Source organism: Pelophylax lessonae, assembly GCF_965119305.1.
Source record: "Pelophylax lessonae genome assembly, chromosome: 12".
NCBI classification, from domain to species: domain Eukaryota; kingdom Metazoa; phylum Chordata; class Amphibia; order Anura; family Ranidae; genus Pelophylax; species Pelophylax lessonae.
The window spans coordinates 87,111,823-87,123,928 of NC_138779.1; the positions used below are offsets into that span (position 1 = coordinate 87,111,823).

At 39.3% G+C, this 12,106-nt stretch overlaps 1 protein-coding gene across 1 annotated transcript in view; it reads left to right on the forward strand.

The window, feature by feature from the left end:
* Positions 1-11,681, forward strand: part of MXRA8 (matrix remodeling associated 8) — a gene marked incomplete at its 5' end in the record, with an annotated part of 75,198 nt that extends 63,517 nt beyond the window's left edge. The window contains 5 exons of the mRNA XM_082274660.1: positions 53-211; positions 3,058-3,088; positions 6,402-6,478; positions 9,216-9,293; positions 11,154-11,681. Of these exons, the coding sequence (XP_082130786.1) occupies positions 53-211; positions 3,058-3,088; positions 6,402-6,478; positions 9,216-9,293; positions 11,154-11,179 (371 nt within the window). The 3' untranslated portion in view covers positions 11,180-11,681. The remainder of the gene's footprint in view (positions 1-52; positions 212-3,057; positions 3,089-6,401; positions 6,479-9,215; positions 9,294-11,153) is intronic.
* Positions 11,682-12,106: the final 425 nt, after the last annotated feature.

The window sequence follows — 12,106 nt, forward strand, 5'->3', positions numbered from 1 at the left end:
AAAAATAATTTTGTGTTAAATTTTCCCCACTTGGTTGTTTTCATGCCCACAGATTCCACCATCATCCGGGAAAACAAAGTGATCAATGTTATAATTCCGGAAAACAGGCTGCATTTCTTCCAGCAGCTCGGATACATCCTGGCAACCCTTCTACTCTTCCTTCTCCTGCTCACAGCTGTAATTCTCATCACCCGCAAACACTGCAGAAAAGGTGAGTACAGCTCGCAGATTCTGACACGTAGCAAACACAACAAGAGCAGCCCCAGGCTGGCCAATCGTCTGCAAGCCTGTCAACTGCAATTTTCTGTAAAAACAAAGAATACAACGGCATGCCTATATCAGTTTACCTAAAGCATAACAGCAGGCTAGGGGACTAGGAAGTAAAAAAATAAAATTCTAAAGAGAAATGTATTAATGTAATACAAATAAAATTAGATTTATATTACTGTGTTGCCTGGCTGTCAACCAAGTAAAAAAAAAAAAGAAAAAGAGACCTAAAAAATGATCCGTTGTGAAATAATGGTAGGACTCCATAAGCATCCATTTAGACCTTGATAAGCACATAATGATAGGGATGAGTAAAATCAGGAGTTGTTGCTTTGCCATACATTTTGGCAGGACATCTTGCTGAAGTTTGTCCATTTTTGGAAATGCATTAAAGTCATTAGGAAGGCTAAATTCAACTGTTTTTGGGTGTTTTTTTTTAAAGCAGAATTGCAGAGGAAACAAAAATGATTCCTTGCAGTGAGTGGGGTAAATGCTCCTTTTTCTAGAGATAGAGGAGTAAGTAGAGGTACTTACTTTAATATTTTACACTCTGGGATGTGGACGGGACACTCAACGTCTTGATGTACAATGTAGGACCACAGGTCCTGCATTGTACAGAATATAACGTCATTAGAGAGGCCACTACCAGTGGAGTAGCAAAGAGAATCAACTTGGTGAACTTGTCATGCAGCAGGAAGGAAGCCTAAGGAAATGAGGAGTAAAGTAAGTATTTTGGTTTATTACTCTATTCCCTGAAAAAATTAGCAATTAACTCTTGATGTGAAGAGAGGGACCCTGGAGTCAACTCTATCCCCTTTAATGCTGCCACATTTAAAAAAGTGGAGAGATGTGGGTAGTATTTCTGGAGTGCTGTTTAAAAATCATGCTATGTTTACTACTTGTGTGTGCGCACAAAGTGTGAGATTGTGCTGTCAGTAGATAGCACAGATCACTGACAAAATGCGCAGAGCCAATCAGAATGGCTCTGTGACTTTAGATTGCTGTGATGGCCAATAGGACTTGTAAATGCTACATTTGGGAGCCCACCTGCCTCTCACAACAGAAAAAGGGGAGTAGAGCTGGCCATAGACGGTTCAAAGGGACCAGCTGATATTCAAACCTTGTATGGGCAAGCTAAATGTGTCTAAGTTGACCAATCGATCGACCTGGGTACAACTAGCTTGTCGGATTTTTTATGCGATTATTGCCAGCGGTTATAGCCACTAACAAAAAACACTGTGTTCTACCAGAAGAGGTGGCTCTTCTGAGAACACAATAGCTCTGTGGGAGGGATTCCCCCATCAATACTGACTGTGTTGATGGGAAAAAAAAGCGATTTCCTTTCCTGCAAAATCACTCCATCTATGGCCGGCATGAAAGCTTCAACTTTTTTTTATACTAAATTCTAGCTCTTCTATGCACCAATATACCATTAATATACCTCTGTTGGAGAAAAATAAAAGCTTTCTTTGATTTTTAGAGCAAGGCCTTACCTTAGCCCCTGGTGTGTTCCATAAAGAAGTTCATGACTTCCTGGTATGTAGATTTGGGACCTGAAAACCAGTAAGACACAGGAAGCAGTTCACCAACTGACCTAATTAGCGCACACAACCTGCACCCATCAACTATGTTTGCACGGCATTCTCGGTATCCCTCCAGGCATGCATTTGCCTGGCTTATCAATGTAGGCTGTGGCTATTTTTGTGCGACATTCCCAGCATCTCTCCAGATGGGCCCAGGCCACATACTAAACTTTTTGGGGCTGTATGAGGCCCAAAGGCTGGACCTCCCTGATGTAGTGCAAGGGCTTGTCTGATTGGATACAAAGTGAATGGATAGATAGGTGGGTCACGACACGTTTGTCAACAGCATAGGGCAGCCAATCCTATGTACGACAAATGCACCAAAGTAGCTCATGTACCTTTTTTTAATTGTGCCAAGTGCGTTTTGTGTTGCGCATTTTGTTACAGGTTTGGCTGCGAGACAAAAAGCCGGACTGCTACCTGCGTTTGGGGTGCCTTTGAAAATGGCATCGCAAGCTTAACCTCCTTGGTGGTATTCCCGAGTGTGGCTCGGGGTGGAATTTCACTGCCATTAGCGGTAACCCCGAGCCAGTTTGCCCCCCCAGTGCCCTTGCCTGCAATTTTACTGTACTTTATTTACATATATATACTTTAACTTATTTATAGTTATTTATTATATTATAATTTATGATTTTGTGTTTCAAACTTTATCATACCCGAGATGTTATAAAGAAGAACGCACAGTAAAAAAATAATAATATGTAAATAGTTGGTTTGGGCTGCTCGTCCTTAAGAATTACATGCAAAATAATGGTACGGCTTTCAGCACCTAAAATCGGAAACAATCATACCGCCAGGGAGGTTAAAGCATATTTTGCCACAGTTTTGTATGTTTCTGGAATGCTTACTTGTGAATGCGGCCTCACAGTCAGGACAGACAGAGATCACAAAATGTAATCAGCTCACAACACTTGTAAATGTAAATAGGATAAACAGCATTTTTTAAAATTACAAAATATACGTAACAAAAAGCTTTTACATTGTATTTAACACATTCATAGTGACCAAAAAAGAGAAGTCCATTGTTAGAGTTTACAAATTCAAAAGCGGGAATATTGTGTGGACACACTAGAGTGTAATGGCTTATTACCGGAAATAAAGTAAGCTGTGTTTTTGAAAATTACTTAAGGGCAATAAAGATGGTCCTATTGATTGTTTTCTATCATCATTAGTCCAAGTTTTTACATCCAATGTTTCTCCTTCACAGGTTATGGTTATCACATGAGTAAAACTCAACCGTAAGTAACCTTTGATTCATATGTATCATTTTAAAGTCAAATTTATGTTTTATTAGTTAATTAGAAAAAACATGTACAAACTTTAAAACAGAGTCTGGTTACAGTATATAAAAGGTTTGTATATCATAGTTACATAGTTAGTGAGGTTGAAAATAGACACCAGTCCATCCAGTTCAACCTATGATGAGTGTGTGAGTGTGTGTTTATGTCAATGGTACATTGTATTCCCCTGTATGTTGTGGTCGTTAGGGTGCCCATCTAATAGTTATTGAAACTATCAATGCTCCCTGCTGATACCACTGGTTGTGGAAGAAAATTCCACATCCTTACCACTCAGACAGTATAGAACCGTTTACGCAGTTTAAGGTTAAATTGCTTTTCTTCTAATTTTAGTACTTTTATATTCCCTTTTGCTGCATAGTTTGTTCCCTATGTAAGGGTCGCCAGTACGGTATTTGTACATTAATATCATATCCCCTCTCAAGCGTCACTTCTCCAGCAGAGAATGAGTTTAATGCTTGTAGTCTTTCTTTATAGCTAAAGTCCTCCAGTCGCTTTATTAGCTTTGTTGCCCTTCTCTGGACTCTCTCCAGTTCCAGCACATCCTTCCTGAGGACCGGTGCCCAGAACTGGAAAGCATACTCCAGATGCGGCCAGACCAGAGTCTTGTAGAGTGGGAGAATTATCGTTTTATCTATGGAGTGAATCCCCTTTTTAATACATGCCAGTAGTCTGTTGGCTTTGCTTGCAGCAGCTCGACATTGAATGCCATTGCTGAGTTTGTCATCTACTTGGACCCCCAGGTCCTTTTCTATCTTAGATTCCCCCAAAGGCTCTCCCCCTAATGCTAATGAGTAACTTGTGTTCATATTTCTGGCACCCAAATGCATTACCTTACATTTTTCAACATTAAACCTCATATGCCATGAAGATGCCCACCCCATTATTTTGTTCAAGTCTTCTTGTAAGGTTTACGCATCCTGCGTAGAAGTTTTTGCCCTGCTTAATTTAGTATTGTCCACAAATATGGAGATTGAGCTGTTTATCCCATCCAAAAGTACAATCTGGATTGAAAGAAAAAAAAAAGACAATTCACAGAAATGCAAAGTGTGCATTAAACAACACCAAGACCAAGACCCATTCATGGTGATGAATAGGGGTAGTATTAAAAATCATATGAATCACTTTATCTAAAACTTCTAACAGCGGACCTCAGTGAGAGTTTTTGTTATACCAAGGCAAACAATCTGTGTGAATAGTATGTCTCAGGCTGCAGGCACAAGAACAATGCCTTTTAAAGGCCACATGCATACGAGCAGAAAAAAAACACTGCATTTTTTGTCATGCCTCTGGTGCAGCTCTATTTTAGCCAATGGGTCCATGTACATTGTGGCATTTAGCTTCATATTTTATATTTTAAAGCAGTGTTCAGCGGCATTAAAGAAAATGCCCTTACCCTGCATTCAGAGAGGAGCACATATGCAAGTAAACACATAAATGCATACTAGTTGCTAGAATAAATTAATATTCTAGCCAATAAAATGAGGTTACATGTTTACGTTTCTAAATCACATGCGCCTGTAGGTGCGCATAAATGCATGTATTTCAGCTCCTGGCAGAAAGATCAAGCGTACATAGGAGTATTTTAATAGGTCCGTGTGCATGAGGCCTATGAAGAAATTTAGAACAAAATGTACATTTTTAGGATACATGTTTAGACATGTGAGATGCTTAGGCACTATGAGATAGGCCAACATTAGGTAGAACATTATTTACTTTAGTTAGTACTTCCGCCCTTCAGGAATTCACAGTTTTTATGAATACCCCTACCTACCTTGGTGTATGGGTCTTTCTACATACAGCTTCAACACTGTCGAACCCACTACAGTAACCCCCATGTGATGTTGCCTGCATTCCCTCAGCACATGAAAAAAAATGTGTTTTTCTTTTTTTTTACTTACATTTTATTTTTTTTGTTTACAAATAATTTTATTAGGACATGTACAATCATATAGAAAAAAAATGTGTACAGAGATATTAAAACATATATATCCAAAAAATTGTTAATATTAATATTACAGAACATTACAAAGAAGACCCAGGGTACATTCAGATTAAATAAATGTAACGATTGGAAAAAAAAATGGAAAAAAAAAAAAGAAAAAGAAAAAACAAATGATACAATAAGGTACTTTATTGATAGCTTAACTGTCTAAGTATAATGACAGACCAACACAAAAGTAGTGAGAAAATTATATAATACAGTGGTCACATTCAGTTGATAGGGATATTATAGTACTTGGTTTGAAAGTTAAGTGAACCCCAGTATGACCATCTTTTTTTTTTTTTCCAAAAATGTGCATAGTGTCATAGATTGTATGGTGGATTCGTTCAGGAAGTTTCATCATTTCCATTCTTGTTAAAACCTCTTGCAGGTACACTGTAGTGCCATTCACTGTTAATAGCACCCTACCAACAAATGTACGTTAGAGCACTCTACAACACATAGCAACTTATTCCCATGCTTGGTGGTGTACTGTGTTATACAGTGCATCCAGAAAGTATTCACAGCGCTTCACTTTTTCCACATTTTGTTATGTTAAAGCCTTATTTCAAAATGGATTAGATAAGATTTCAAACAAACTTCTTTCACAATGTCATTATGGAGTATAGTTTGTAGAATTTTGAAGAAAAGAATGAATTTAATCCATTTTGAAAAAAGGCTGTAACATAACAAAAGGTAGAAAAAGTGAAGCGCTGTGAATACTTTCCGTATGCACTGTAAAAAAAAGAAAAAAAAAAAAGAAAGTCATTTAGTTTTTAGTACAGTGAGCTTTTAAGCCTAGGGGAGCACATGTTATTAAGGTCAGCCATAGAGAGACCCAAATTTAGCCGGTTCAGCAGGAATCAGCAGAATTTTGATCTATGTATGGACAGGCTGTTTTTTTTTTTCATTTGATCACTGCCAGCGACTACAGCCGCAAGCAGTGATCATTGTACCCTGATACCTGGGAAACCTCCCTCTGTCAGAACACAATAGTGCCGCGGGAGGGATTCCCCCATCAACACTGACTGTGTTGATGGGGGAATCAAGCAATTTTCTTTCCTTCAACCAGAAAGTTGTCTAATATATGGCTTGCTTTGGATCCTGGATAATAAGAGAATGAGGTTATGGGGGCAATAGGTAGGTGGGAGGGAAGGGTTTTAAGAGATGTCGCCAATCAATAGACTGTAGAAGTGAATGGAATGATGTGCACAGTGATTATGTTAAATAATAGATCAGATTTTCACTATTTTACTTCTTTCTCTACAGGAAAGAGGTCAACATGAAGGAAATTTGCATGAGACCCCCAGACTTGATTCAGTATAAAAAGGAGGATCTCCACATTGGTAATTAAATATCTACCCTGTTGCTATATCGATTTTTTTTCATTAGGTGTAAGGTGCACAACAAAAATTTACTTTTTTAAATGTTTTTTTTATAAAGCATACATAAAAACAAAGCAGAAGATGCATTTAAAGTGCCACTAAATTATATCCTTGTTCTCCAATACTAATCAATACTCTTCTATTACCTAATGGCCCTGTAATCAATTTTTCATGAAGTCGTTGCATACTGTGTTTTTCTGCCTCCTCTGTGAGCTCCTAAACCTGTTAGTTGCCTTTACGTGCACTGCTGTATGTATACTACAAATCCCATAGTCCCTGGTCCAACTCAGTAGCAAGTAAGAGAGGACAGCTATGTTCTTACATACAGTGGGAACATGGAGAATGAACGTAGCCACCCTGAAATGGGAAGTCGAAGTCGGAGAAAATAAATAGGGGATTTGGAGGGAACGAAGAACAATACAAGGTGAATTTTTGAGTTAAGAATACATACTTCAATAGATTTTCTTTAAACCAGAGTTTAGTGTCACTATAAAGCGGATTTTCTCCTCTTCCCCCAGAGCTTATAAGATTTACTAGGAGATAATAAACCAATAAATGTGGGTGCTTTTGGTGCCATTACTGTTGTAAGTCTTCAGAAGCAGGGAATTATGGGAAATACCAAGGTACTGTAGATATCGTTGTTGGCTCAGGAGTCCCTTTCTTCTGTAGTATAATAATAGATTTGCCTCTCCAAAAAGGCATACTAACAAAGAATAACCCAATGAAAGCCTAGATTGTCCCAGGGGGCAATGTATTGCTACACTTAATGGTTCACCACATAAATTGCACTCATCCAAGAGTAATTTTTCCACTTAGGGGGACTTATTGGCTGTTTCATCATTTATTGGCCTTTCATGTTAAGACAGCATATATTCAGAGGTCCTTTCTACTTTTAGAGTGTTTTCTTTTGTAAATCACTTATTGGCATCTACCCAGAAAAAAAATTGCTCTATGAAATGGATATGTATAGCAATGAGTGTGTCCTTCACAGCCAATGCTAGAGCTCACTACTTAAAGCATCAAAGCCTGGGTTTTTGTGCCCAGTTACCCCCTTGTTAGCTTAATATTCAATCTTGTAGCCCATCTTACTAAAAAATAGCACTTTAATGGATTATTTATTGGTTTTGTACAAGGGATCTTTCTATATTGATTATGGTCAGGACCAAAAACATTTCAAGATATTTTTTAGCCAAGCAAATATAAATTGTAATTGCAAGCAAATAGTTATTATTCTCAGTCTCCTATACTCTCTTTTTCATTTAAATTTTTTTTTTTTATTGAAGACGTTTTATATAACCTAAGTACAAAGCATACATAAACTTTAATCGTACAAGGATCTTGACATAAGGTTAAAAAAACAAAGGAAAAAAATGCCACATATACAGTAGTTGTACCACATGTAGCCCCATTTACCAAATAGGGAATGAGCATTATTTTCAGAGGGGGCTCTGTGTAATCTAGATATCTCGGTGGGTCTGGTGAAAATTGAGGTAAAGAACTCCATCAAAATGTAGGTGTTGTGTTGGGGGGGGGGGGGTCCCAATCAGAAGAGTATTCTTCAAGCTTTTGCCAAGGCATGAAAGATGTGTGCTATGAAAGTAAAAGACCTGAAAAGTAGAGATAGGCTGAGAAAGACAAAGTTTGCAGAGGAGGAGTGGGGTTTGGAAGGGATCATGATAAAGAGCATAAGTTGGGGCGGTACAAGCACCTACACACAAGGTGAGTCTCCAAACCTCAGTCCATGGAGGGTTCTCTACCCTCTTTTTCCCCTGTTTAGCAGTCTAGCCTTACCTGCAATGCTGACCACAGACAACTGGTTACAGTAGCTCAAGCATGGAGGTTTTCTTTACCTCTTCCACTGCCTACATGGAAGACGGCTCCCTTGCTGCTCCATCCACTTCCATCATCTTCTCTACCACTTTTTATATCTCCAGTGTCTTGATGCTGTAAGTGCTACATTTGCATGTTAACATTACAACACCTCAGCTGAATTTTCTGCATTTTACAGATAGCAGGAATGGGCATGCACACTAGGGATCAACTGATTATCGGCAAAGCCGATATATCGAGGGCCAATATGCACTTTCCACAAGGTGGCCGATATTACCAATATTTCAGAAAGTGCTTGTACCGGAGTGATGCCTGCAGCTAGAGGCATCACCCCGTTACCGGCGTCCATAGCCGACGGTCGGCTGTCTTGTAATGACAACCAATGTGGCTGAAAAGCCGCTCGGCTGTCATTACAAGGAGCGGGAGGGGACATCCCCCCTCCTGCCGCCTTCCGCGGCTCGTCCGGGTCTCCCGTCCCACCGGGAGACTTGTTAACGGTAACCCAGAGGGATTCCAAGGTGAATAATCCAGCAGTCCTCAAGGGCATGCGGATTGTATGTTTTTTTTTTTTTGTTAAAGAACATTATTGTTATCAAACTACTATGGGTAAAGATTTTAAGAAAATCCTAATTTTCTATGATATGTGCAAACTCGGAAACAATTTATATAAATAGTACCAAAAAAAAGTCCAGTAAAAGACTATTAACTTAAAAAAATGCATGTTTCCCTTGGGAGAATATTAAGGAAAATTGACGAAATTAAAATATTCTTAAAGTCAGCAAAATGCACCCAAAATAGACTGCAGATGTATTTTTATGACTTTAAACAAGTTTAAAAAAATAAAACCTAAAATATGTTTGCTACCCAGATTATAAAAATAACATCTTGAAGGAGCGTGCTGCTATGGACAGACCCTTCACTCCAAAGAACATTGACTTAGACCTCGGTAAGTAAACCTCATGCTCTCTTACTCTGACCACTAATTGGTAGCTTTGGCTGAGACTGATTCTTATAACAGGCAATATTCATCTACATCATCGAGAGAGATCCAGAGCAGAAAACAGTTCAAAGTACGCTCTGTACACGCAGCAAGGAGATGTCATCGTTAGCTGAGACGTTCGGAAAACCTCAGTCTCTGGGGACTGGCTTGGCAAAGGGGAGGAGTGTGGCTACAGATCAGTGAAATGATCCTCATTGGGTTGGGCATGGAATTCTGCAGCTTGAAAACTGATCTTTTAAAGTCAGCCTTAAAACAGTAGTATACTAATTTTTTTACTTTTTCCTACAGGTAAGCCTATAATAAGGCTTACCTGTAGGTACAATTAATATCTCCTAAACCTGCACGGTTTAGGAGATATTTGCCCTGCATGCAGCCGCTGACGCTAGCGGCGCATGCGCTCTGAAAGTCCGGCGGAACTCCAGAGTTCCTTGCCGGGCACTTGCAGGAAAGTGACTCCCGCGCGCATGCGTGGGAGCGACGTCATCGTGGCTCCGGACACTCACAGCGCCGGAGCCGACAAACCCAGAAGAGACACAGAGGGAGCATGACAGCTCCCACAGCGGTGTCCGGGGCTCTGTGTTGGGGCTTCATTTTAAGGTAAGTATTTCATAATGAGCTAGTATGCGAGGCCTTATTTTGTGATCCGGCACTGCTTTACTTTAACGGACAATTGTGCGGTTGTGCCATGCTGTACCCAAACGAAATTTACATCCTTTTTTCGCACAAATAGAGCTTTCTTTTGGTGGTATTTGATCACCTGTGCGATTTTTATTTTTTGCGTTATAAACAAAAACAGCGACAATTTTGAAAAAAAAAAAAAACAATATTTTTCCCTTTCTGCTATATAACATTCCCCAAAAAAAATTAAAAATCAAAATTTTTTAACATTTTACGCCAATTTGTTTTCTGCTACATATTTTTGGTAAAAAAAATCGAAATAAGCATATTTTGATTGGTTTGTGCAAAAGTTATCGCGTCTACTAACTACAGGAAAGATTTATGTCATTTTTATTGTTTTTTTTTTTTTTTTACTAGTAATGGCAGCGATTTGCAATTTTTAGCGGGACTGCGGCATTGTGGCGGACAGATCGGACCCCTAACTGACATTTTTGACACTTTTGGGGGTACCAGTGACATTACTACAGTAATCAATCAGTGCTAAAAATATGCACTATTACTGTAATAATGACACTGGCAGGGAAGGGGTTAACAGTATAGGTGATCAAGGGGTTAAATGTGACCCTAGGGGAGTGATTCTAACTGTGGGGAGTGTGGCTTCTGAGATGACCACAGAGACATGTGATCCTATATAGAAGGATCATATGAGCTCTGTAATTATTTCAGGGAGAAGGACGGTCAGCTGTGTTTACAACAGCCGACCGTCCTTCTCTCTCTGCGAGGAGTGATCGCGGGTGTCAGGCGGCAATCGGAGCCGCCTGACACATGCATCGGCTTCCCCACTGACGATCAGGGGCGGGAGTGCGCCTGCGGTGGCGCGTGCTCGCCCCCTAGCCCCTCCAAGGCATGCGACGTAGACCTATGTAATTTTGCCTGTACGAGCCAGCCTGCCGCAGTAAATATAACGTAAGAGGTCGGGAAGTGGTTAAAGTACAATGAACACTGACTCACAAGAGAGTCATTGCAGTTCCAATGTGGGCAGATTAGCGATGGACTACATGTCCATTTCCTGTAAAATAAAGTGCAGTTTTACTTTATTATGTCTTTGGAAAGAATTCTTTACAGTTATGGAAAGGATGTTTTTCAGTAACAGCGGCAAGTAACATTATGCTTTTATTTTTTCTACAGAGCTACGCAAGGAGTACTGTAAATAGGACTGAATTCTTGCTACTGGCTGGCCCAGAAGCTATAACTTCTACTAAGAAGAGGACCTCACTGGTTCTGTGGTGTTTTTATTCAAATCTGCGTCTCACATATGACTTTGTGTCCTTTCCATGCTGATCTTTGTTCTCAGCAGCAGATATATTTTCTGAAACCATAAACAATACATTAAAGGCATTTAAATGCTTCAATGGAATGTATACGGTACATTGTTCTAAATTCTTATTCTGTCTGTGCTATCTATCTACTTACAAGGGATGGGATTCAAGGATATGGATAACTTTGCAGGTATCTTGTTACCATGGTGATCTTGTCATAACTGCTTACTGTAATAGCTTTTGGTAGGATTTTTAGGCCTTGAATAGACAGCAGCAACTTACTGCATACAGAAAATAAATTGCTGGCTTCTCATTTGGCAAACTGGATAAATGCATCTGCAGTAAAAACAAAAAACAAAAAAAAAACACAATAAAATTAAATTTATGAAAAAAAAAACAGTTTCAGCATGTAATTCATATGCTGTCATAGTTTAGGCCCAAGCCCAGTCTGGTTGTCTGGCAAGTCTGGCATTTGGCAGGACAGGCTGGTGCACTGTTGATTATTTGTGGGCTGGTATGTCCCACCTAATCACAAAAATGCAGCTTTCCAACCCATAGATGTGATGGATGCATTCGATTTCATGTTCTGTGTCTTTTATCCTTTGTTTTCTTCTGGTGATCCAGCCAGTAAACACATTTCTTGTCTTAGGTGGTTATGTTCAATCCTCCATAGTATCTATAGAGAAACAACATAACCCCCCTGGACAATAGCATTGTCAACCTGAGAAGAGGGTAGTGTTAGATGGACATTTCCTAAGTGACTAACAAATTAAAGCCTAACTGCAGCTACTGCATTTTTAACAGTTTTTTTTTCCTTTTGTG